The sequence below is a fragment of the Moschus berezovskii genome, chromosome 28 (genome assembly GCF_049115385.1).
Source record: "Moschus berezovskii isolate FMDL1 chromosome 28, NW_MosBer_1.0, whole genome shotgun sequence".
Classification (NCBI taxonomy): Eukaryota; Metazoa; Chordata; class Mammalia; order Artiodactyla; family Moschidae; genus Moschus; species Moschus berezovskii.
This window is the reverse complement of record NC_142487.1, coordinates 18201520-18225196: the sequence shown is the minus strand read 5'-3', so window position 1 is coordinate 18225196 and position 23677 is coordinate 18201520. Positions and strand designations below refer to the sequence as shown.

General features: G+C 47.5%; 1 protein-coding gene across 1 annotated transcript in view; it reads left to right on the top strand.

Moving 5' to 3' along the window:
* Positions 1–23677, top strand: part of MYO5B (myosin VB) — a 347287-nt gene that overhangs the window by 129074 nt on the left and 194536 nt on the right. The window contains exon 2 of the mRNA XM_055417346.2: positions 19493–19603. Coding sequence (XP_055273321.2) covers positions 19493–19603 — 111 coding nt within the window. The remainder of the gene's footprint in view (positions 1–19492; positions 19604–23677) is intronic.

The following is a 23677-nucleotide window of genomic DNA, read 5'->3' as shown; positions in this document are numbered from 1 at the left end:
TTCTGGTCATGTAGGTTAGGTTCTCTTCAGGGACTCCTCCTGGGAGTTCCAGCCAGACAGAGCTCGCATTCCATTGTCTCCGAGATGGGCCCCACTTACTCCTTTAATCCTGTGCTTATTTCCAGGAACTCTGTTTCCTGCCACTTAATCTTTAACTGATGACGCATATTGCCTTTTTTATGCTTTGCTGCTTTACTGTGCTGTTACTTCTCCAAGGGCAAAAACATGCCTTAGAAGATTTCCTTCCTACCACATGCCTGACAGTGTCAACTTCTGCCCATGGGAAGGGTTTAATATCTGGATTTATTCTCCTCTGATGCCCTTGTGAGGTCACACAGGCAGTTATTCAGTTCAATTCAGTTGGTCAGTCGTGTCCGACTCTTTGCGACCCCATGGACTGCAGCATACCAGGCTTCCCTGTCCATCACCAACTCCCCGAGCTTACTCAAACTCAGTGTCCATCAAGTCGGTGATGCCATCCAACCATCTCATCCTTTGTCATCCTCTTCTCCTCCCGCCTTCAATCTTTCCCAGAATCAGGGTCTTTTCCAATGAGTCAGTACTTCGCATCAGGTGGCCAAAGTATTGGAGTTTCAGCTTCGGCATCAGTCCTTCCAGTGAATATTCAGAACTGATTTCCTTTAGGATGAACTGGTTAGATCTCCTTGCAGTCCAAGGGACTCTCAAGAGTCTTCTCCAACACCACAGTTCAAAAGCATCAATTCTTCTGCACTCGGAGAAGGCAGCAGCAGCAGCAGCCTTGTTTATGGTCCAACTCTCACATCCATACATGACTACTGGAAAAACCATAGCTTTGACTAGACGGACCTTTGTCGGCAAAGTAACGTCTCTGCTTTTTAATGTGCTGTCTAGGTTGATCATAGCTTTTCTTCAAAGGAGCAGGTGTCTTTTAATTTCATGGCTGCCGTCACCGTTACAAACGAGGAAACTGAGGCGGAAGTGGGCCTTCCTGGAGATGGGGGGCTCTCGGCTTGTCCAGGGTCACACAGCATTAGTGACAGGACTGGGGCTCGTCTTGCGGCCACCAGTTCCCGTTTCCAACCTGCTCTCTGTCCACGCTCCGTGAACAGCAGCTTGTCCACTGTTTGCGGCCGGCACGCCCGCCCATGTGCGGCGCTCCACAGACTTTGGGCTGAATCCCCGAAGCGTGGACGAGCCTTGCTGGACTGTGGCTGCTTTCCTCTTTCCTCCCAGGTCAGGGGCAAATGCCAGGCACTAGCTGCCCTTCTTTCCTTTTTGAATGGTTTGTGGTTATAGAAGCTGCAGCGTGTGTGGGCACCGTATTTTGCCTGGGGCGGCCGTAGCACACCCTTTCTTCATTGCATCTGCTCCTGCAGGGCTGAGCATGTGTTTTCCGGAGCCTACAGAGAGGTTTTGAAGGGAATCCCCGTAGAATTAACAGGGTAGGGTGGTTCCACAGGGACTTGGATGACTTCTAGTTACCTCTCTTTCCCTTTAGACCCAGCCTGGTGGGGATTGCTGTTTCCTCGTGGTGGAGGATGGATTGGTAGCCTGTGTGATGCAGTGTGTTCCAGACATCAGCTGTTGATCTGTCCTTTGTTGATAGACAGTGCCGGAGTCTGGGACTTCATGGAATGTCCCTTGGATGGTCCCCTGCAGCGGGTAGGCCTGTGCTAAGGATCCTGCTCCTGGCATTCTTCCCTTTAGCTTTAGAGAAACACAGAAGGGTGCGTTTCTTTGACACACGCATTGCATCAGAGCTTTCTAACCTGCAGGGCTCAGAAATTCCCACAGAAGCGGGAGTTCTTACAGATAAGACCTAAGAAGTTATAGGAGCTCTGGCTGTGCTAACGCTGCCAAGAGACATACAGTGTCATTAGACCTCCATGCTGGGATTTGAGACAGAGCTGTTTGTGCCCAGATGTGCTTAGACTGGCCACGGCCCTGAGCTGAAGAGTTTTTGACATAGGACTATATTCAGCATTTCTGGTGGGAGAGAGGCTCTAGTTTCTTGCTGTGAGAAGTAGGCATCTACAATGCTGCTGCTGCTGCTGCTAAGTCACTTCAGTCGTGTCCGACTCTGTGTGATCCCATAGACGGAAGCCCACCAGGCTCCCCCGTCCCTGGGATTCTCCAGGCAAGAACACTGGAGTGGGGTGCCATTTTCTACAATGCTAGGGTTCATCCATTCATTCAGCACGTACTGAGATAGTTTCCAGGCCCTGTATCCTATGTGCCTAGCAGAGAAGGTAAATGACGTTTTATTCCTACTCTGGAGGGAAAGGAAACATCTATACTGGTGAATGTAGTACAGTTAAAGGGAGAGAGAGGGGACCACACTCGGGTCAGAGGAGCAAAAAAGACTCAGCCAGAAGAGTTAAAATTAGAGCCGAACCTTAAAGGCAAACAGCAGTGGGGAGGGTGGGGGAAAGGGGGAAGACATTTGAGGCAGAGGAAACAGCAGAGCAGAGGCACACAGACATTAAAGCTCTGGAAGTGTTTGGAAACACAAGGCTAGTGAGGCTGGAGTGTGGGAATGGTGTGGTGGAGGGTCGGGGTGTGGGCCCCGATTATGACCCATCTGAATATGAACTTTAGCCTGTAAACAGCATGAACATTTTCAAGCAGGGGGATGGTTTCATGAGGGGTGAAGGGTATATTTTTTAAGGATGATAACTCTACTGACTTCCCTGCTGGTCCAGTGGTTAAGAATCTGCCTTGCAATGCAGGAGACACAGGTTCAGTCCCGGGTCAGGGAACTAAGCTCCCATATGCCACAGGGCAACTAAGTTTGTGCGCAGCAGCTACTGAGCCCACGAGCTTGAGAGCCTGCAAGTTGCAGTGAAGATATGATGCAGCCAAATAAAATGGATGATTATTTATAAAATGGATGGTAACTCTAGAACAAGCGTTCTCAGCTTTGGCACTGTTGAGATTTCGGGCTAGATCATTTTGATCTAGCTGTCCTGTGCATTGTAATAATATCCCTGGCCTCTGCCTACTAGAAGCTAACAGCGCCCTCTCCCCTCACACCCCAGGGGGACCACCAAAATGTCTCACGACATTGCCCAGTGTTCGCTGAGGGCAGGTTTATCCCCCCCACCCCCACTCCACTTGAGAACTACTGTTTCAGAATCAAGCAGTCTAGAAAATCAGTTGGAGTTGGGAGATTGGAGTCACGCAGACAAATTAACAGTGGATTGTGATATTTCACATGAAAGTTGGAGGTCCTGAACTAAGGCAGCAGAGCCGGAAATGGAGAGGACAAGCTGAATCAGGGGAGCTGTCAGCCGTGCCTGGCCTGTCCTAGGCGCCTGAACAAATGGGGTAGAGCCTGAATTGGGATTCCTTACTTGAGCTTCGAACATTGGGAACAGCTTGGAGGGTAGAAAGAGCGCTGGCTGGGAGTCAGCCCTGTCGATGGGTCAGTTCTTGTTTAGGGGCCTGAGTTGGCCAAGTCCCTTAACATCCCTGGATCTCAGTGTGCTTCAACTGTAGAATGTGTCTAAGGCCACCTGCATGCCTCTCTTGTGGAACTCTAAGACTTCACATTTGTGAAAGCCCTTTGAAAACAGCAGTGCACTGTCCAAATGTGCAGTCATTTCTCGATGTACATGCTTAGGAGTGAGGGCAGTGGGCAGGAGCTTATGCAGGACGTGAAGGAGAGGGAGGAGATCACGGATGCCTCGTCCAGCTGTGGGTTCGTGGACACTGAGGCCGGACTCCATGAAGCTCATGAAGCCCTTGAATGGGAGACGGGATGTTGGCATTTGGCAGGGAGACAGTTGCTGGCATTTTGGTGATTAACGTCTCAGCTGTCCGTGGTGGAACTCTGTTATAACGTGATGCTGTTCTTCATCCTTCTATCAGCAGTAAAACAGACTCTCGAGCTAAGCGTCAACCAAAATCTGAAGGTTCTGTGTTAAACACAGGCAGCTGGTGGATACAGCAGGGGAGGGAAGGGCCAGTAAGTAAGTGGTCTGTTTTAAAAATCTCGTGATTATCTTTTACCAGGAAACTTTTCATGTTCCACCTGTTGGTTGCCTATTGGTTCTTAGGACACAACCCTGGAAAGCAGTGTGCTCTTGGGCTAGCCACCGACTTTTCTGGGGGCCTTGTTTGCCTCCTTCGCTAAATAAGGAGAGAACTTTAGTCATCTAAAAACAGAGACAAAGCATTGAACTGATGGGCTCCTATAGTCTCTGATCAGAGGAAGGCCTTTCTGTTGAACCACAAACCATGATGTTTCCCTGGATTTATTGGTGGTGGTGGTTGTTTAATCACTAAGCGGTGTCTGGCTCTCAGCCCCATGGACTGTAGCCCACCAGGCTCCTCTGTCCGTGGGATATTCCAGGCAAGAATACTGGAGTGGGTTGCTGTTTTCTCCTCCAGGGTATAGTTCCAACCCAGGGATTGAACACATCTCCTGCATTGGAGGTTGATATGAAACGATTTTTACCAAAAGCAGCCCTCTACTGGGAAGCAGGAAGGTGACGGAATGATAAATGCAAGCATAGTGTTTGGTACTTTTAAAGTTCAACCTACTTATTGGAAAAAACAAGGCCTGGAGAGTTTGAATGACTTGTCCAAGAAGGTTTTGCTCTTTGGTCCTGAAGGAGGCCCGTGCCCCTGGGTACCCTGCCTCCCAGACCAACACACTGTCCACATCAGACCCAAGTGCCTTTTGCTGGACGTTCCCAGCTCTGTGCTCTCGGTTGCCTTGGGAAGAACAAAGACGACACAGGACTCAGCCTGTGTCCAGAACCAGGGTGATGGCGTTTCTCTCCTTTGGTACATTTTCACTTAATTTAAGCTGAGGACTGCTTGCATCACTTAACTTGTTGGAGGTTTGATAGTTCCAATTGTGACATTTCCCCAGGCCCCCCTCTATGCTGGGCTGGGTCCCCGGGAAGGCCTGGAACCAGGGACGTGATTGGAGCCACTGGGATGGACTAGAGATTTAGACCTGGGTTACATCCCTATTTTAATCCCTAAGTGATACTGGAAAGAATACAGTGTGACTCAGGCTTTGTCCAGAACCTGGATGATTGAGCGCCTTGCATATGTACCTACTTTAAGACCTGGGATGTGTGCCTGTTACAGTAGGGGCTCACACCTATGTCAACACCAACCATTCATCCTCTAAAGCTTTTGCCAGACACTTACTGGTTTTCTAGTATGTAAGACATTTGTATGCAGGTGAGAATTTTGCTGAAGGATGAGACTCACTTATGTTGCCTCAGAGTTTCTAAGTAACTCTGGAATGAAAATGTTTCCAGTTAAAAAATGTTGTATATGTGACTTTTCTAGAACATGCTTGCGGTATACTTGGTAAGGAACAGAGCACTGGCAGGAGTGAAGTACTTCTTTGTCACTCTCCCTGTGGGTTATTAATAGTAGCAATAATAACTCAGGCTCTCAACAACAGCCTTTTGAAGAAGTACCACTGATGGTGTATAAGGCCGTCAGGTGAGTTGAAGCAGCAGCAGGCAAAGGCTTCCACTTGTACATCCAAAATTAGCTTCAGCAATAGAGTGCCCATGTGCAGCTTGAGAAAGAAGTAACACTGATCCCCTTGGTCATCTCATACTCCCTCCTCAAATTGTTTTTCATGACGAGAACTGTTTGGGGCAGGGAGGAATTTTGGATTGAGAAGATGACCCATATTCTCTCATTTTAAACTTGAAATGAATCAATTCCACTCATTACCACTAAGAACAGAGTGTATAAAGGGGGCATTTCACAACATATCTGTCCTTTGCTCCTTTTTTAAAAGTCTCCTACGTCTTCTCTGATTAGTAACACACAGGGTCAGGTCAGCAATTCTTTCAAGCTGCACTCACTTTTCGACTGGACCAGAAGTGACATTTTAGTATAAAATTGCATCCAAATTGGCCCCTAAAATGCAATCCCTCGACCTAGAGATGAGTTGGATCATGCGAGAGACTCGCTGGCTATCCGACAGCAGATTTGTTTGATGTTAAGAACGGATAGAACCCTCTGAAGAGTGATTCAGTTCTAAAATAGGCAGGATGCATTATTGATGGTGGCTGCCCAGTGATTCCTCTCAGAACCAAGAGGAAAGCAAAGGGTGGAAAGCAAAGGCATCATTTTCTGGGCTTTGGTTAATGGTGACTTAAGCAGCAGAAACCGACCATTTCCTGGCTCTAAAATCACAGTCAGTTTCATGGCTGCTACTCAGTGTGCATGTGTTGGTTCTGGAACAGTTTTTCCCTCTTGCCTCAATTTCTGAGGTCTAAGAACTTCAGATGCTATTACTGCACCTATTTGCTGATATAACAGATTGAACAGCCTCTCTTCATCCTTAGTGTCAGACTTTTCCAGTCAGCTCTCTGAAACTCCAAATAAACTCTGCATGGCAAAATACAATTAATAGACTGGGAAATGTGGTTGAGAATGGACTAAAATAAAACATGAAGAAGATTCAAAAGCTGAAAAAGTGCCTCACTAAAGAGGAGTGTGGTGGGCACGGCGGTTTAGCAGTGAGGAGTGAGGAAATACTGCGTGAGTGAAGTAATAGGAACGCCCAGGGCAGAACCTCAAGGACGGCTCATCGGGAGTTCATCGAATGTGCCTGGAGTTCATCCACACAGGGTGTGGATTCTGTATTCATCGTGGGTGCTCACCTGAGGACCGAGGGGAAGGCCTGGGAGCATGGACACTGGCAGATTTATCTGCACTCTCATGTGGAGGATTCTTTTTCCTTGTGTATCTCCCTCTAAGTACCGACCTTTCTCTTCCAGTTATTATTGAGATATAGTTGCTATACAGCACTGTATGAGTGTAAGGTATACAGCCTTTGATTTACATACATCATGAAGTGATTATCGCAATAAGTTTGACGAACATCCATCATCTCATAGATACAAAATTAAAGATGTAGAAAAATTAAAATTTTTTCTTGTGCTGAGAACTCTTAGGTTTTACTGTGTTAGCAAATTTCATACGTAACATAGAGCAGTGTTGTGTTGTGCATTCTATCTCTGGTACTTCTAACTGAACGTCCCTGCTGGGTGATGCCTTCATTCAACTCCTCCTCCCCTCAACACCCCCTGCTCTGGTAACCACAAATCTCATCTCTGAATTTTCTGTGAATTTGTTTCTGAAGTGTGATTGACCTGCGACGCTGTTAGCTTCTGTTACGTAATGTAGTGATTCCGTATTTCTGTACATTTCAAAATGATCAGCAGTAACTGTAGATACAGTCCATCACTGTATACAATACAAAGATATTACACAGTTGCTGACTAGTCCCCACCTTGTACATTTCATTCCTGTGACCCATTTATTTTGCACCTGGAAGTTTATGTCTCCTAATCTCCCTCACCTGTTTCTTTCCTCGCCTGCCCCCATCCCTTCCCCTCTGGTAACCACCTGTTTGTTCTTTGTGTCCATAATGCTATTCCTGTTTTGTTTGTTCATATGCTTTGCTTTTTAGATTCCACATATAAGTGAAATCATACAGTGTTGGTCTTTCTGTGTCTTATTTTACTTATGACGCTATGGACATGAGTTTGAGTGAACTCCGGGAGTTGGTGATGGACAGGGAGGCCTGGCGTGCTGTGATTCATGGGGTCGCAAAGAGTCGAACACAACTGAGCGACTGAACTGAACTGAACTGAATGTTCTTTAGGTCCACCCATCTTGTTGCAGATGGCAAGATTTCATTCTTCTTGTGGCTGAGTGAGATTTCATTGTGTGTGTGTATTTATATATACACCATATTCTCTTCATTTATCTGTTGATAGGCACTTAGGATGCTTCTGTGTCTTGACTATTGTAAATACTGCTGCCATGAACATAGGAGTTCACTTATCTTTTTGAATTAGTGTTTTCATTTTCTTTAGATCAATATCCATAAGTAGAACTGCTGGATTGTATGGTAATCTTACTTTTAACTTTTTGAGGCGTGTCCACTCTTTTCCACAGTGGCTGCCCCAGTTTACATTCCCACTGTAGCGCACATGGAGTTCTTTGCCAGTTGTTGACAGTGTCTGCTATTTGTTATCTCTTTTGATGATAGCCGTTTTGACAGGTGTGAGCTGATATCTCATTGTGGCTTTGATTCATGTTTCCTCTTGGGTCAGTGATGCTGAGAATCTTTTCCTGTGCCCCTTGTTCATCTCTATGTCCTCCTCGGGAAAATGACTGTTCAGGCCCTCTGCCCATGTTTTAACTCGGTTGCTTTTCTGATGTTGAGTTATATGAGTTCTTTGTATATTTTGGATATTAATACCTTATTGCAGTGGTCCCCAACCCTTTTGGCACCAGGGACTGGTTTTGTGGAAGAGTTTTCCCATGGACTACGGGGTGGGGTGGCCTCAGGATGATTCAAGTGCATTACCTTTATTGTGCCCTTTATTTCTGTTATTATAGCAGCTTCTCCTCAGATCATCAGGCACTAGATCCTGGAGGTTGGGACCTCTGCCGTATTGGATATATTGTGTGCAAATGTTTTCTCCTGTTCAGTAAGTGGCTTTTTCGCTTTGTTGATAGTTTTCTTCTCTGTGCAAAAGCTCTTTATTTTGATGTCATACCATGCACAAAAATAAATTCCAAATGGGTTAAAGACATAAATCGAAGACCTGAAACAATAAAACTTTTAGAAGAAAACATAGTACGTTTCTGGAGATTGGTCTTAGCAATATTTTTTTGGATATATCTCCTTAGGTGAGGGAAACAAGCAAAAATAAGCAAATGAGACTTCCTGCTTAAATTGACTAGCATCTAGTCCATGAGTCTTTCTTCTTCCCTCTTATGTGTGACACCTAGATCTGCTTTGTGTGTGAGCGTGTGTGTGCTGAGTTGCTTCAGTTGTGTCCAATTCTTTGTGACCCTAAGGACCTCTGTCAATGGCATTCTCCAGGCAGGAATATTGGAGTGGGTTGCCATGCTCTCCTCCAGGGGATCTTCCTGGCCCAGGGATTGAACCCATGTCTCCTGTGGCTCCTGCCTTGCAGGCAGATTCTTTACCGCTGAGCCATGGGGGAAGCCCTAGATCTTCGTTAATATTAAAAGAAAAAAAGAGAGAGACATCCCTGGCAGTCCAGGATAATATACAAAATGTTAGTGTGGCTCCCCAGCCCCTCCTGCGTCTCTCCCCAGCATCATTTTGAATTCTTTCCTCCTGTCCTGTGTCCCACCCAGACTGGCCATCTTTTGCCCTTCAGCAAGCACTATTCTTTCCTGCTTCAGGCTTGTCACACAGCTAATATCTCATCCTGGAACACCCGTCCCTCCTCAATATGCCTAGCCAATTCCTTGTCCATCTAGGATTCAGTTTGAATCGTGCTCGTTCAGTGAAGACTTTCCCAATGGCCCGGACTAAGTCAGGTCACACAGCCACATGCCGTGAACGTCTGTGCTGTCCAGGCAGTTAGGACCGTCGCAGTAGACTCATTGCGTGACATGGTCTCATGTCCTTGAAGACGGGGACAGGTCTGTTTCTGTTTGTCCCAGCACCTCACACAGTGCCTGTCCTGTGGCCGGTGTTCAGTAAATGCTGGTGGATGAATGAATAGTCTGTGTTCTGCTTATGGGGGACGTGTCTCAGTTGAAGAATATTTACTGAATTAGCCTCAAAGATTAAGTGTTTAAATACAGGTGATGGGAAGGGCAGCATGCTTTATCCCAGGGAAGAAGTTTGGGAGCTGGCTGGTGTCCCAAATGTAACTCCGTAAGGTATTTAAATTCTAAGATAGATGATCTCTTAAAGACAAAGCAGGAGCAGAAGTTTTCTTCAGAAAAGAGTGGTTTCCTAATGCATTCTCAGTTACTCCCTTTTGATCAGTGAAGTTCTGTTTGCAGAAGCTAGCTTAGCTGTGATGACTTTAGTCAATGCTGGTTCTGGTTGCTTGGTAGTGAAAGTCACTCAGTCGTGTCTGACTCTTACGACCCCATGGACTATAGCCCACAAAGTTCCTCTGTCCATGGGATTCTCCAGGCAAGAATACTGGAGTGGGTTGCCATTTCCTTCTTGGAGAAGTCTACTAATGGAACAGGGTTTAAATTTTTTATAAAATGGAAGCAAACATACTTAACTTTGCCTTGGTGAGTATTTCTAGGACTGTGACTTGCTAACAAGCATTGTGGTGAATGCAGACTATTTATAGACAGTGTTCTTTGGGGAAAACAATATAGCAGTCTTCAATTATGGAAGTCAGGAGTAGGTACCTGCTGGAAAGAGGAAAACAACTGCCCAATGATGGCTTCATATACAGGTTTTAAAAGTTGAGGTGTTTCAAAGAGCTTAGGTGGAAATGAAGATGGTGTGCTCCAGAAAAACTGTCTTAAATGACTTAAAGAGTTGTAATATGACTATGGACTGTTTAATCACGTACTAAATTGCCCTGTACAGGGAGAGTCCACAGTCCGGGAGCTGTAGTCAGGTTACTAGAAGTGAAATTCCAAAAAAGTTTTAGCTTCTTAATAGGATTCAGACATATATTTAGCTGCATGAAATGTACTAGCTTTGAGTACATCTTTTCTGGTTCCTTTAGTAGCAGGTTAAATGGATTTAACATGGCAGGCTTACAAAAGCAACTTGCCAGGCTCGCTGGTGGCTGAGCGGTAAAGAGTCCACCTGCCAATGCAGGAGACACAGGTTCGATCCCTGGTCTGGGAGGATCCCAAGCCTCAGAATGGCCAGGCCCAGGCGCTGCAACTGTTGAGCCTGTGCTCTGGAGCCCGGGAACTGCAACAACTAAGCCCCTGCATCATCAATACTGAAGCCCGCGTGCCCTAGAGCCTACGCTTGGCAACAGGGGAAGCCACGGCAATGAGAAGCCTGTGCACGTGTTCTGCTGGGATTACTTGGCCGTGTCTGTGCTCTCTACAGGGAGTTCTCTGTGTCTCCATTCCAGGGCCCAAATTCCTGCCACAGTGACAATATCTACCTTGCTGTGCTAAATGTTCCATATAAACGATTTCATTTAATCCCAACAGCAACTGTAATACAGAAGATATTTCTCTACTTTACAGATGAAGAAACTGGGCCTGTGATGGGGGGGTGAGGCTAATAACCAGGTATTAACCTGGTACCTGCAGTGTCACCTCCTGCTCGCCTGTCTTCCATAGGGGAAGCCCAGCCAATGGGAAGGGAGGGTGCCCAGCGACATACTGATGGGGATGCTCTGAGTTCAGACCCCAGATTTGGGGGACTGATCATCACCACTGAGTTCAGGGTGCAGTTCTTGTCTGGGTCCATGAACATGATCAGACTTCAATAGACATACAAAGGATTGTGGGAGGTTCTACTCAGATGGGGCAAATGGCCCAGTCTGTCCTTCAGACTCTTCAGATGCAAAAGAATGAAGTGTGACCCACTTCCTGCTAAAAGGGCACCTGGGTAAGATATCGTCGTAGTTCCTACAACGTGGCAGCCCCCTGCCAAGTTCCACACCACTGGGGAAACTGCTCTTGCGATGGTGCTGAAATGAAGACATTGGCTCAGGGAAGAGTGTGGTCTCTCCTCCCGCTCCGAGAACTGTTGCTTTAGCGAGAGAAGTTTCAAAATGGACACCTACACCCACAGAGGACATCACATGACATTTTGGAGAAGCATTTAGGTGTCTTCCCAACCTCAGTAAAGAACTGAGCTGTAAATAGCCCCATTTTTAAACAAGAGACACGTGTTTGTAGCATTGTGGCACCGTGGTTCTCAGCCTGCCCTCCTGCACCTTGTAGCTGGACGTGGGCTCCAGGTGAGATTGGGGGAGCAGCCTCCTGCCCTTTCACTGTGTGTGATGCTTCCTGCCTTGGGCGGCATCTGAGTCCCAGGTCTCACCTCCCTGCCTTTTCACTTCTGTGTTTTCCCTCGACACCCTTGGCCTGTCTGGTGACTCACTTCAGGCCAGGGAAGCACTGTTGTTTGCTGGTGCTTCTCTCTGGGCTGGGTCTCCGACTGGTCCTGTATGGAGAAATAGGGAGGCTTCTGTGCTCCTCGAGGGATGGAAGTTGACCAACTTGATCTTGCATCTTATCTAATGAGTTCTAGAACAAAATTCATGTCCTGAGTAAATCTGTTGCCTAGTTTCTCTGTTTTATCAAAAGGACTCCCCTTCCCACCCGCAACCAGGGCCCCGCTTCCAATCATAGAACAGAGGTTTGAGTGCCTACTAACCATGACATCATGTCAGTGCTGGGGTACAGCCGTGAATAAAGCCAGCAGTATGCCCGCTCTTTGTCCCCTAAACACAGTAGAAATGGACAGGCAGTTTATCTGATCAATCACCAGATTAGGCTTGGGGTCCCTGCTCATCCATCCCTAGGAGTCTGTGCCCAGACTGCTTTGCTTCAAGTCAAGACTACGTTGTGGCCAAAACTTTGGTCTGATTCTTAACTCTAAGACTACCTAGTGACTTAACTTGGCATGTCATTATGAATGGGTATTTGCACTTTTTTCCTGTGTAATAATAAGACACTTTGTACAAAATACATACTCAGTGGGACCTGGGTTGCTGTAAAACAGCCAGTACTCCTCCATGGAGGGGCGAGGGGGTGAGGGGGCTGGGGAGGGGAGACAGAGGAGGACTTAGAGTCTGAGATCTTCCTCTGGTTTTGCCCTGAACTCAGCTCTTCACTATGAACTTTGACAAATTGTCCAGTATATTTTACCCTCAAGTTTCTTCTTTATGAAATATTAGTGCTAACCCTACTCATCTTATTTCAGTTTTAAAACTAAGATGAAATGATTAAATGACTTATATTAGTGTAAGATCCATGGGGTGAATGTTTCCAATGTGCCTCTTCTGTTTTCCCTCAAGTCCACTTTGGCTCTGAGGCTTACTCTGAAACAGTGAATCTAACTCTGATGGCATGTTCATCATTTAGAAAACTTAAAAAAAATGTACAGTGCTTGGGTCCTACTCTCAGACTTAATTATTCAAGTGTGGGACGTGGGCATTGGTATTTTTTTTTTTTTTTTAAATCTGCAGGTAATTCCTTAATGTCAGCCAGTGTTGAGAATCACTCCTCTCAGGTTTTGAGGCTGAAGTAGTCTAGATTCAGTTACTGATTTTAAAGTCACCTATGTGTGATGATTTGCAGGGCACCTAAAGTTTCCTAGTAACATGGAAAACCTTGGGTTGGTTTCCTTCCCCTAACCGCCTGTGGAATCCCGTGAAGATCCTGCCTGCTAGATGGCACAGTGCTTAATGCTTACAATATCCGTACTGTGGGATCTCCTCTAATTCTCAGGATGCTTCATGAAGTAGGGACAATGTTTACCCACATTGTACAGCTGAGAAAGCCCAGGCTCGGGCCCGTTCATCACCTTACCCATGCTAATGAGTGGTGGCTGGAATTCTTAGCCAGGCTGTCTAGTGTTGGAGCCTGCACACTTAAGCACAATACTGATAGGGACAGAGTCAAGGGATAAAGTAGGTGATTCAGTAGTTAATCCCACTAGGGGACTGCAGGTAGAAAAAATATGAGAGACCCTGTAAGTTAACGATTACTCCAAGGAAGCAGGTCTGCTTAACCCCAAAACCAAGCAGGCTCGCTTAGCAACAAAACCATGCAACAGAAGCACAGGACATGCCCCAAACAATAACACAATGGCGGCATGAGACCTACAGCGTGCCCAGTGAGCCCAGTAAGTTACAGATCCCTAGGACACACTTTATGCACACATTGAAGAAAAATCATGGAACTAGCTTGACGATGTTGTTGTTTAGTCACTAAGTCGTTTCTAACTCTTTGTGACCCCATAGACTATAGCCCAGCAGGTTCCTCTGTCCCTGGAATTCTCCAGGCAAGAATACTGGAGTGGGTTGCCATTTCTTTCTCTAGGGGATCTTCCCGACCCAGGGATCAAACCCGCATCTCCTGTACTGGCAGGTGGATTCTTTACCTCTGAGCTTGACCATGTAGGGACAAGAAAACTCCCCTGTTCAACGTGGAGGAGGAGCTGATGATGGAAGCATGACTTTACTCGAGAGAGACAGAGAAGTTCTCCCACTCCCCACTTTTCCTTTGATTATAAAACTGTAGCCTACTAAGTTCTCAGGGCACGGCACCCCTTCACCCCCCTACTTGTAAGCCTCACAAGCATCCTTTTCTGACAAATCACTTATCCATCACTTTGTCTCTCACTGAATTCTTTTCTGCGCCGAGACACAAAGGACTGTGGTACTGGAGCTCTTCAGAAACCCCTACACGACCCCAAACCGTTTCAGAACTGTATTGCATGATAGTTGGTATTTACAGGTAAATCCTGCACTCCTCTCAATACTGTCTTCACATTTTTGCTGGGGCTTTCTGCAGATGGTGCTTTCACTCAGGGTGAAGAATCCTCAGGCTGAAATTTCTTGTTCAACTACAGGGCAGTGGGGAGAGGCCTCTGGGCACATTAGGGTCTATATGGCCCTGCATATCAGTTACCAAAGCAAACTCCAAGGACCACTGGTTTTTCAGACCTGCCTGCACACTGGGTGCATCTGGGGAGCTTTAAAAATCACTGCCTGTTTGCCCCCCCTCCAGAGTGTGATGTAATTAGCCTGAGGGTCTGCCTGGCTGGAGATGCTGTAAAAACTCCCCAGGTGATTGTCCTGTGTGACCAGGGTTGAGCACAGTTTTTGGAGGCAGCCAGTCCCTCCAGTGTGAGGGAGCTGCCTCTGTGTGGCCTGCAGAGATGGGGGAATGAACTTGGGCTTGGAGCACGTGTTCTTGGTACTAATGCATTTCATTTGATGGAGCATCTGCCTTCTCCTGGTAATAATACACAGGGCTCTTTCCAAAAGAAAAAGCAGTTTTTCTTCAACAACTAGGTCAGACGTTATTTTATTTACTTTGATATGACAGAATTAAGCATTGTTCAAACAGCATAGTGACAAATGGAGTAGTCCTGTAATTGGGTTAGGTGAGGGCGCTTGTCTTCCCTACAATCTGCTGCCTACAGAAAAGTTGTAGAGGTCAGGTTTGTTGGAAGGAATTCCTTGAAGGTGAGAAAAAAATGAAAAGGCAGCACAGAACCTTGGTTCTAGGAAGTTTCTATCTGGCTCATAGAAACGATGGCTTTCTGTTAAGAGAAGATATTTGATGTTACTGCTTTCTCAGAGGTGAGAAGCGAGTACCCCTGTCAGGAGAGAGGTGTACAGGATGCTGTTTGCATCATGTGCAACCAAAACCGCTTTTGTTGTTTAAATAAGGGTGAAATTCATATCACACAAGATTAACTGTTAAGTGAACAGTCCAGTAGCGTTTGGTACATTCACGATGTTGTGCAGCCAGCTTGTCTATCCAGTTACCAAACCTTTTCACTACTGCAAAGGAAACCCTTCCCTGACAAGTTCTTTCCATCTCCACAGTTCCGATCACATCTGTCTTCCTCCCTCAAGGCCTTTTATTTTAAATTGAAGTCTAGTTAATGTACAGGAATGTCTTAGTTTCAGGTGTGCAACAAAGTGGTTTGATTATATCTGTGTGTCTATATCTGTGTTGCTTTTCAACGTTTCCATTATAGTTTATTACAAGGTATTGAGTATTACTGTCTGTGCTACACAGTAAATCCTTGTTTATCTCTTTTATATTTGGCAGTGTGCATCTGTAAATCCAAGCCTCCCAGTTTATCCCTCCCCTCATTCCCCTTTGGGAACTGTAAGTTTATTTTCTGTGTTTGTGAGTCTATCTCTGTTTTGGAAAGAAACTCATTTGTACTGTTTTTAGATTCCACGTGTGTGTCCACTCAAGTCTCTCCACCGATTCCTGTCTCAGTAAACATTTCCGGAGCATCTCCTACTTGCTAGGGATACGAAGGTGCCTGATGTTGTATCTGAGGGACGTTGAAATAGTAAGAGGAAACTGACATGAACGAAAACAATTGCAAAGCCATAAAGAGAAGCACTGGTTGCCGCAGCCCAGCGTTGGGAAGGGCTGCCTCTGCTGGGCACAGGGAAGGGAGGATTCAGTGGGGAGACGGCGCTGGAACTTGGACTGTGCCCACGTGGACAGTGGGGAGGAAGGGACATTCTAGGCTGAGGAAACGGTGTGTTCACAGGTCGGCAAACCTTTTCTGCAAAGGGCCAGAGAGCAAATAGTTAGGTTTTGGGGGCCATAGGGCCTGTGTCACAGCCGTCACTGACATGGGAAGCCCCCACAGGCAGCATTAAGCAGACTGCTGTCGTTGTGTTCAAATAAAACTTTATGGACACCAGACTCTGACACAATTTTCACATGTTAGCATGTGATTATCACTCTCTTGATTTTTCCCCCCCCTCAGCCATTTAACCACTTAAAGACCATTCTTAACTCATGGGCTGTATAAAAACAGTTGGCACACTTCATTCGGCCCAGGCTGTAGTCTGGCCTGTGTACCAAGGCAGGGAAGACTGAGGTCGTCGGCAGGGGCAGAATAGCAGGTGCTAGATGAGCCCATTCTTAGCCCTGGGTGTGAGATTATGCATCTCTGACAAGCTCCCAGGTAGTGGTGCGGCTGAGGCCCTCACTTAGAGTAGCAAGGAGCTGAAGTATTGTTAGGGTCCCCTCATGCCCCCGATGCTGTGTTAGATTCTGTTGTTGTTCAGTTGCTAAGTCGTATCCAACTCTGTGACCCCATGAACACCAGGCTCCTCTGTCCTCCACTGTCTCCTGGAGTTTGCTCACATTCATGTCCTTTGGGTTGGTGATGCTATCTAACCATCTCATCCTTTGCTGCCGCCTTCTCCTTTTGCCTTCAATCTTTCCCAGCATCAGGGTCTTTTCCAGTGAGTTGGCTCTTTATATCAGGTGGCCAAAGTATTGGAGCTTCACCTTCAGCATCAGTCCTTCCAATGAACATTCAGAACTGATTTCCTTTAGGACTGACTGGTTTGATCTCCTTGCAGTCCAAGGGACTCTCAGGAGTCTTTTCCAGCACCACAATAAAAAAGCATCAGTTCTTCGGTGCTCAGTCGAAGATTCTGTTGGTATCAGAAAATGTAAATGTGTTTTCATTCTACTTAGAGGAGATTTATGTAAGTGGAAAGGTAAATGGACCCTCCCAGAGTAAGAATTAAACAGCAGAAGGGCCAGGCAGTGAGGTTCCCTGCTGCCGCGTATAGTGAACTGACCTGTGAAGGGCACATGGACAGCAGGGTTAAGGTAGAGGAGTCCCGTGCGGGCTGTAGCTTCCGGTACATCACCCAGCTTGGCCATGTCTGCAGCTCATCACCTCCACTCGCTCTCTGTTGGCATTTGCCCCTCCTGTCATTTGTCACTCTGTCTTCAGCCTCTCCCAGTGCTGTTTCTCATTGGATGGAGACTAGGCTGTGAGTTAGAGCCTTTTGGGTGCAGTGTCTCCCCTCCAACTGGAGGGGACATCCTGGCAGCCTCACTCAGGGACGGGGGCTATAGCGGGGCTCAGTCCTGAAGCTGGGGGACAGGAACTTAAAAGTCCCCGCAGCTGGATGGATGGCAGGCTTAAATGGCAGAGGAGGAGGTAAGTTAGAACACCCGAGGGAGGAGAAATGTTGAAACAGTTTTCTCTGGAGATACCTCCGAATTTTCTTCATGTCTTATTCCATAGCACTCAGATGCTATAAAGCTCTATAGTATCTTCCTCTAAAGATACAGTAATGTCTTGCTCTAGGCCAGATTCAGAGGTGGGAGAAGATTCTGTGAACTTGATTCATTGTAAAGCCAAAGGACAGCTTTGGCTTTGTACCCAGAGTTGGGGTATCAGCGATGCAAATTGGTGGTTTGCTTTACTATTAACTGTGTTCTGAGTTTCTTGCCTCAAGACTTTTCACTCCTTGATAGTGAATAGGCAAGTGTAGCAGGGACTGGGGCTTGCTTTTTCAAAAGGTCAGTGATCACTTGGAGGAGAATGCTGTAATTTAAAAAAACAGGACCCAAATCAAGCCAGCACCTGACTGGCCACAGGGAGCTTTGCTGTCTGTCCATGAGGGAGGTATGTGATGCTGACCCAGGCACACGTTCTGGCTGGTCCTTGTTCTTAAGAGTTATTAGTTTAAGGTTTGCTAAAAATATCTTGTGACATATATATATATATGTGTGTGTGTGTGTGTGTCATACATATATATACATACATATGTATATACACACACACATGCTCAGGCATGTCCGACTCTTTGTGACCCCATGGACTGTAGCCTGCTAGGCTTCTCTGTCCATGGGATTCTCCAGTCAAGAATACTGGAGTGGGTTGCCATTTCCTCCTCCAGGGGATCTTCCTGACCCAGGGACTGAAGCCATATCTCTTGCATCTCATATATATATATATATGAGAGATACATATATATGTATATAGGAGATATAGATGTATGGGAGATATAGATATATAATAGGAGATATAGATATATGAGAGAGATACATAAATATATAGGAGATATAGATATAGGAGAGAGAGAGATATAGGAGATATAGATATATATATAAAGTGGAGGGAGCGTGTGTGCTTATGCTCACAGCTTCTCAACCAAACAGGCCCGTGGAAATCACGTGCCTGTGAGGCAGATACTGAGAGATGTGTCTGAGGACGGCAGGCGTGTGTTGCTGAAGGTGACATCACTGGGAGACCCAAATGCTGTGTCAGACCCTGCTTGTCCCGGCTGCACTTCACGCTCACCTTGGAGCTTTCAGGTCCCCTCGGACTCAGACTGCAGGGCCCGAGGTGGGCCCAGACCTGGTCTTTCCAAGGCTCCCAGGCTATTCTAACGTGCGGTCAGGGCCGGAGCCCCCGAGTGACATTGACAGTGCCTCCCACTCAGTGGAGACTGGCTGCATTCTTCCCCGCCCGGATCTGGGCAGCTTAATGACCTTGCGGATCCCCAGTGCGGATGGTGGCTGGGGGAGAATGGGTGAGATTTGGGGATATGTCTGTGGTTTAAAGAATGCACAGCTAAAATGAGGTTGCTGACAACTCAGGAATATATTAACACAGTTTCAATTTGCTGACCACTTTCTTTCACTTCTGGGGGAAAATAGCTTTGACCCTGAATGCAAAATACAAAAGCAGAGATTCCAGGACTCTGAGGACTTGCTGCACTATCTTGATGGGTTTTGCATGTTTGTAGCTAACTAGGTGCTCCCTCTGCCATAGATATTTTGAGCTGGTGTAAAACTCTGGGTCCGTTTCGTTCCGTTGCTCAGTCGTGTCCGACTCTTTGCGACCCCATGGACTGTAGCCTACCAGGCTTCTCCGTCCATGGGATTCTCCAGGTAAGAATACTGGAGTGGGTTACCGTTTCCTTCTCCAGGGTAGAACAAACTAAACTCTGGATAGAACAAAATGTAGGCTTGGCGTTCCCTGGTAGAATTAGAATTTCATTGATCTGTAATATTCTCATAGGATCTTGAAGGTGTCTTCTGTTACCAATCCAGTGAGTTATCATTTATCTGTCGTCCTGGTACTGGATCACCTTGTATCTTGAAATGGGAAGGGAGGAAAATGTGTGGAGATGGCTTTAAACGTTCTCCTGAGGGTCCCTCGTAGAGAGTGCACCTGAAAGCTTGTCTCATCATCTAAGCTTCTTTTGTTTTACTCTTCCAGTACACAAGGGTCTGGATCCCTGACCCTGATGAAGTGTGGCGCTCCGCTGAATTAACCAAGGACTACAAGGAGGGGAACAAGAGCCTCCAGCTCCGACTGGAAGATGAAACTGTGAGTATAGCCCGGAGGATGGGTGCGCCAGGCTCCGCGGAACAGGGGTGGGTGCTACACTGTAGCTAGAGTGTGTCCTGCACGGTGACGCGTCTGAGCTCCTGGTGTCCTTTTTGTTGCTGTAGATGGCACCCTATGTGCGTGCTAAGTTGCTTCAGTCGTGTCCAACTCTTTGTGACTCTAGGGACTGTAGCCGCCAGGCTCTTGTGTCCATGGAATTCTCCAAGCAAGAATACTACCCACTCCAGTGTTCTTGCCTGGAGAATCGTATGGACAGAGAAGATTGGCAGGCTACAGTCCATAGGGTTGCAAAGAGCTTTGTGAACTGACTAGAGATGGGGACGTACGTGAAGGTCTAAACCATGAAGCTGCTGAATGGATGGCACAGTACACACATGTGCCTATTGGTGTGCCCAGCTGAGAGATCCCAGGTGGCTGAGAGGAGAATCTTCCCAGTGGGGTGGCGGACACAGGAGGCTTCCCTCCATGGGGATGAGGCACTGGTGGGAGATGAGCGGGGAGCCACTCACCCTGAGAGCCAGTGCCTGGTCCAGTGGTTGGACCACTGGCTCTGGATCCAGCCTGCCTGGGCTGGGATCCTGGCTCAGCCCTTGCTAGCTTTGTGCCCTTGCACAAGTTAGCAATTTTTATATGCCTGTTACTTTATCTGTGACAGGGGGTTGCCCAGGGTACCATGAGAATAAAAGGAGTTACTGTGTGGCAATACATAGGAGTCATGCCTGGCACGACTGTTAGTAGCTCCAGTGAGAGTTTTTTAGTTAGTTGATTTTTCAGATCATTTTGCTCAAAAGGAAGAAGAGGCAATCACCAGGAAATCCTATTTCTTCTAGAAGGTCTGATTCCATTTTCCTTTTCATGAGCCTCGTGTCATTGCCCCTCCCTGTGATGTGTGCATGTCACAGTTATTTGAAGACTTGCTGGTGCTGGTCACGGGGGGGTTATGGGTGATGGGTTGTGACCCTACCATTGAGGGGCGCTCAGTGCTGGAAGGTGCAGAGGACGTGAACACAGAAATATGGGAAAGAGCCCCTGCGGGTGCAGTAGGCATGGAGGCAGTGGATGCAGTCAGGGAGGAAAGTGAGGGCGGAGCAGGCAGAGGTGGGGGTGTCGGGGGAGGGGGCCGTGGAAGGGAGCCGACAGTGAAACTCAGGCTGCAGGGGGCCACGGGGAGTGGCCCAGGCAGGCGTTGTCGCCAGAGCCCCAAGGCCTCAGTGGGTCCCCTTTGGGTGTGTGGAAGGAAGGGAGGCCAGCGCACCTGGAAGCTACCAGAGAAGGGGACAGACGGGGCCTGAGGCTAAGGAGGCAGGTCAGGGGTGCAGCGTTTGCAAGGGGGAGACTGGGAAACAAGCAGACTTTGAATCAAGCGGCCAGAAGAATTCAAGCTTTGGCCATGGGCTGGGTCAGATCTGAGGGACTGCAGAGTGGGCCTCGCTTGGAGAGGAGGCTGGGGCTTGGGAGGTCCCTGCCCGCCTCTGAGCTGTGGGAGCGCTGAAAGCTGGTCCCCCATCACTCGGCCTCTGATCACTTACTGTCTTCCTGTTTTACCTTCTTCCGAGTTCTTTGCTCTTGGCTCTCTAGGTAGTAACGACCTGCTTGAGAAGAGGACTTTGTTTTCTCCGGCTCATGTGAACCTGCAGTGGTTGGTGATTAACTCACTGACTAGTGGGGAGGTTGAACATCTTTCCCTCCTGACTTCTCTTTCTGTCAACTTTGAGCGCATCGCTGGGTAAAACTGGGACAGCGAGTTGGTCAGTTTGTTAGGAGGTGTTTACACCAAAGCGTGCCTGCCTCCCTTTCCCCTTCCTTGCAGGCAGACCTCATCAGCCTTCTCCTGGTTTTGAGGTGAGAAGCAAAATTCCCAACAGATGGAATCATGTTTATCATATTGAATAACTTCCCACCCCACGCCCCAAACAAAATAAAATTAGTTCACCCATGTGAATGGCGTATCTTCCATTCCAGATTTCATTTCAGTTGATCTTGTAAGTGGGTGGGTGTTTTTTGAGAGTCCTACAGAGGGAGGGAGGGCCGAACTGCTGTGTTGCTAAAACAGCGCAGATGCCCACTTCCTCAGCCGAGAGTGAATTCTGCCTGGTGTGACTAATTCTGGTAGCTTCCCAGGATCCCTCTGCTGCCCCCTCCTCTGCTCCATTACGGCCGTCAGCTGTAATCAGAAGAGATGCCTAGGGCTGGAGATGAGCAGCTCTGGAGAAATAATGGGCTCTGAACGTCAGACTCTGACCAGGTGGCTTGTGGGCTGTGGTTTGTCCACTGCTGGCTCTGAGCTGTCATTAGGAGCGACTCAGCTGAGCTGTGGACCCGAGCTGGGAGCGCAGAAGTTAGATGGCTAGACTCTGAAGGTTTGAAGAATCTCCTCTGTAGCTGAAAGCATCCTTGATACACCAAGCTGGCCAAAAACTGCACCCCGGAGTCTCTTTCCCCACCCTGCTTCTCCATCTGAAGTCCAGCAGTGTGGGTTTAACTGCAGCAGCAAAGGATGAAAATAAACTAGTTCTCTTCAAAAACAATAATGTTCATAACCACTGGGCTTCCACCTTAGCAGTAAGCAACCCATGCACTCTGCTCTGTTCAAGGAAGTCAGCCCCCCTCCCCCACAGTTCCTCTAAGATGTTTCTTTTTCCCTGTTGTGTGCCTGCTTATTTATTTATTTCGATAAAATATACAAAACAGAATTTGCCATGTCACCTGTTTTCAGTGCCATGAAACACCCACTGTGGTGCTGCCATCACCACTGTCCTCTCCAGAACTCTTCACCTTCCGAAACTGAAAGCCCGTGCCCACTGAACACTGACTCCATCTGCCCCTCTCGTTGCAGTCCGTGGTCACCCCTCCCCCACTTTCTGTCTCTGAGTTGGATTTTTCTAGGTACCCCACGGAAGTGGACTCATGGGACACTTGTTCTTTTATGTGTGGCTTGTTTCACTTCGTACAAAGTAAGATGTTTTCTATTGACGCCAACGTGAAGATGGGAAACTTCTTAAGCGGAAAAAGAAAGACAGTGAAGTCGCTCAGTCGTGTCCGACTCTTTGCGACCCCATGGACTATAGCCCACCAGGCTCCTATGTCCATGGGATTTTCCAGGCAAGAATACCGGAGTGGGTTGCCATTTCCTTCTCCAGGGGATCTTCCCAACCCAGGGACTGAACCCGAGTCTCCCGCATTGCAGGCAGACGCTTTACTGTCTGAGCCACCAGGGAAGCCCCTTAAGCAGAAAGCACTGTGTCTTTTCTCTGCAGAGCTGTGAGGGGATGCAAGGTATCTAAGTGTGCCAGCCCTTAGCGTGGTCCTCTGTTGAGACCGGGGAAAGCCCCTCAGTGTCTGCAGATCTTGGTGGTACCTGCAGCTTCCTCCTCCTTGGTGTGGCGTGGACCTATGCCCGCCCAGCCTCCTCTCCCCTGCCCCCACCTCCACCACACACTGCTCAGCCCTGCCCTCTACTGGCAGGGAAAACTCTTGCCCTGTTGCCATGGTTTCGTGTTTAAATTCTGTTTTTCCACCCGAATTTATATCCAGCGTCCAGAGCTATTTACTTCTAGTGTGAAAGGACCTGGCATGTTCGTGAATGAGAGGAAGGTGGGGTGACACGAGCCTTAAGAAGACCAGCGTGCTCTACCTGTGTCTCTGTGTGTCCAAGCCCACTAATGTTTGTGAGGCCAGGACAAGAGTAGGGATGTAGCCTCAGTTCAGTTCAGTCGCTCAGTCGTGCCCGACTCTTCGCGACCCCATGAATCAGCCATCACCAACTCCCGGAGTTCACTCAAACTCATGTCCATCGAGTCGGTGATGTCATCCATCTGTCTCATTCTCTGTCATCCCTGTCTCCTCCCGCCCCCAATCCCTCCGAGCATCAGGGATGTAGCCTACATCTGTTTAAATATTAGAAGCATGTTTTAATCAGAATTATTTAGGTAAATCTGGCATTTCTGACTCTTGAAAAACAAAGCGTTTGGTATGTTACAATTAAGATACTTGCAAGTCTACTGTTCCGTCTCTGTCTAGTTGCCAGTAAAAAGAACTGCTGTCTTCCATTAG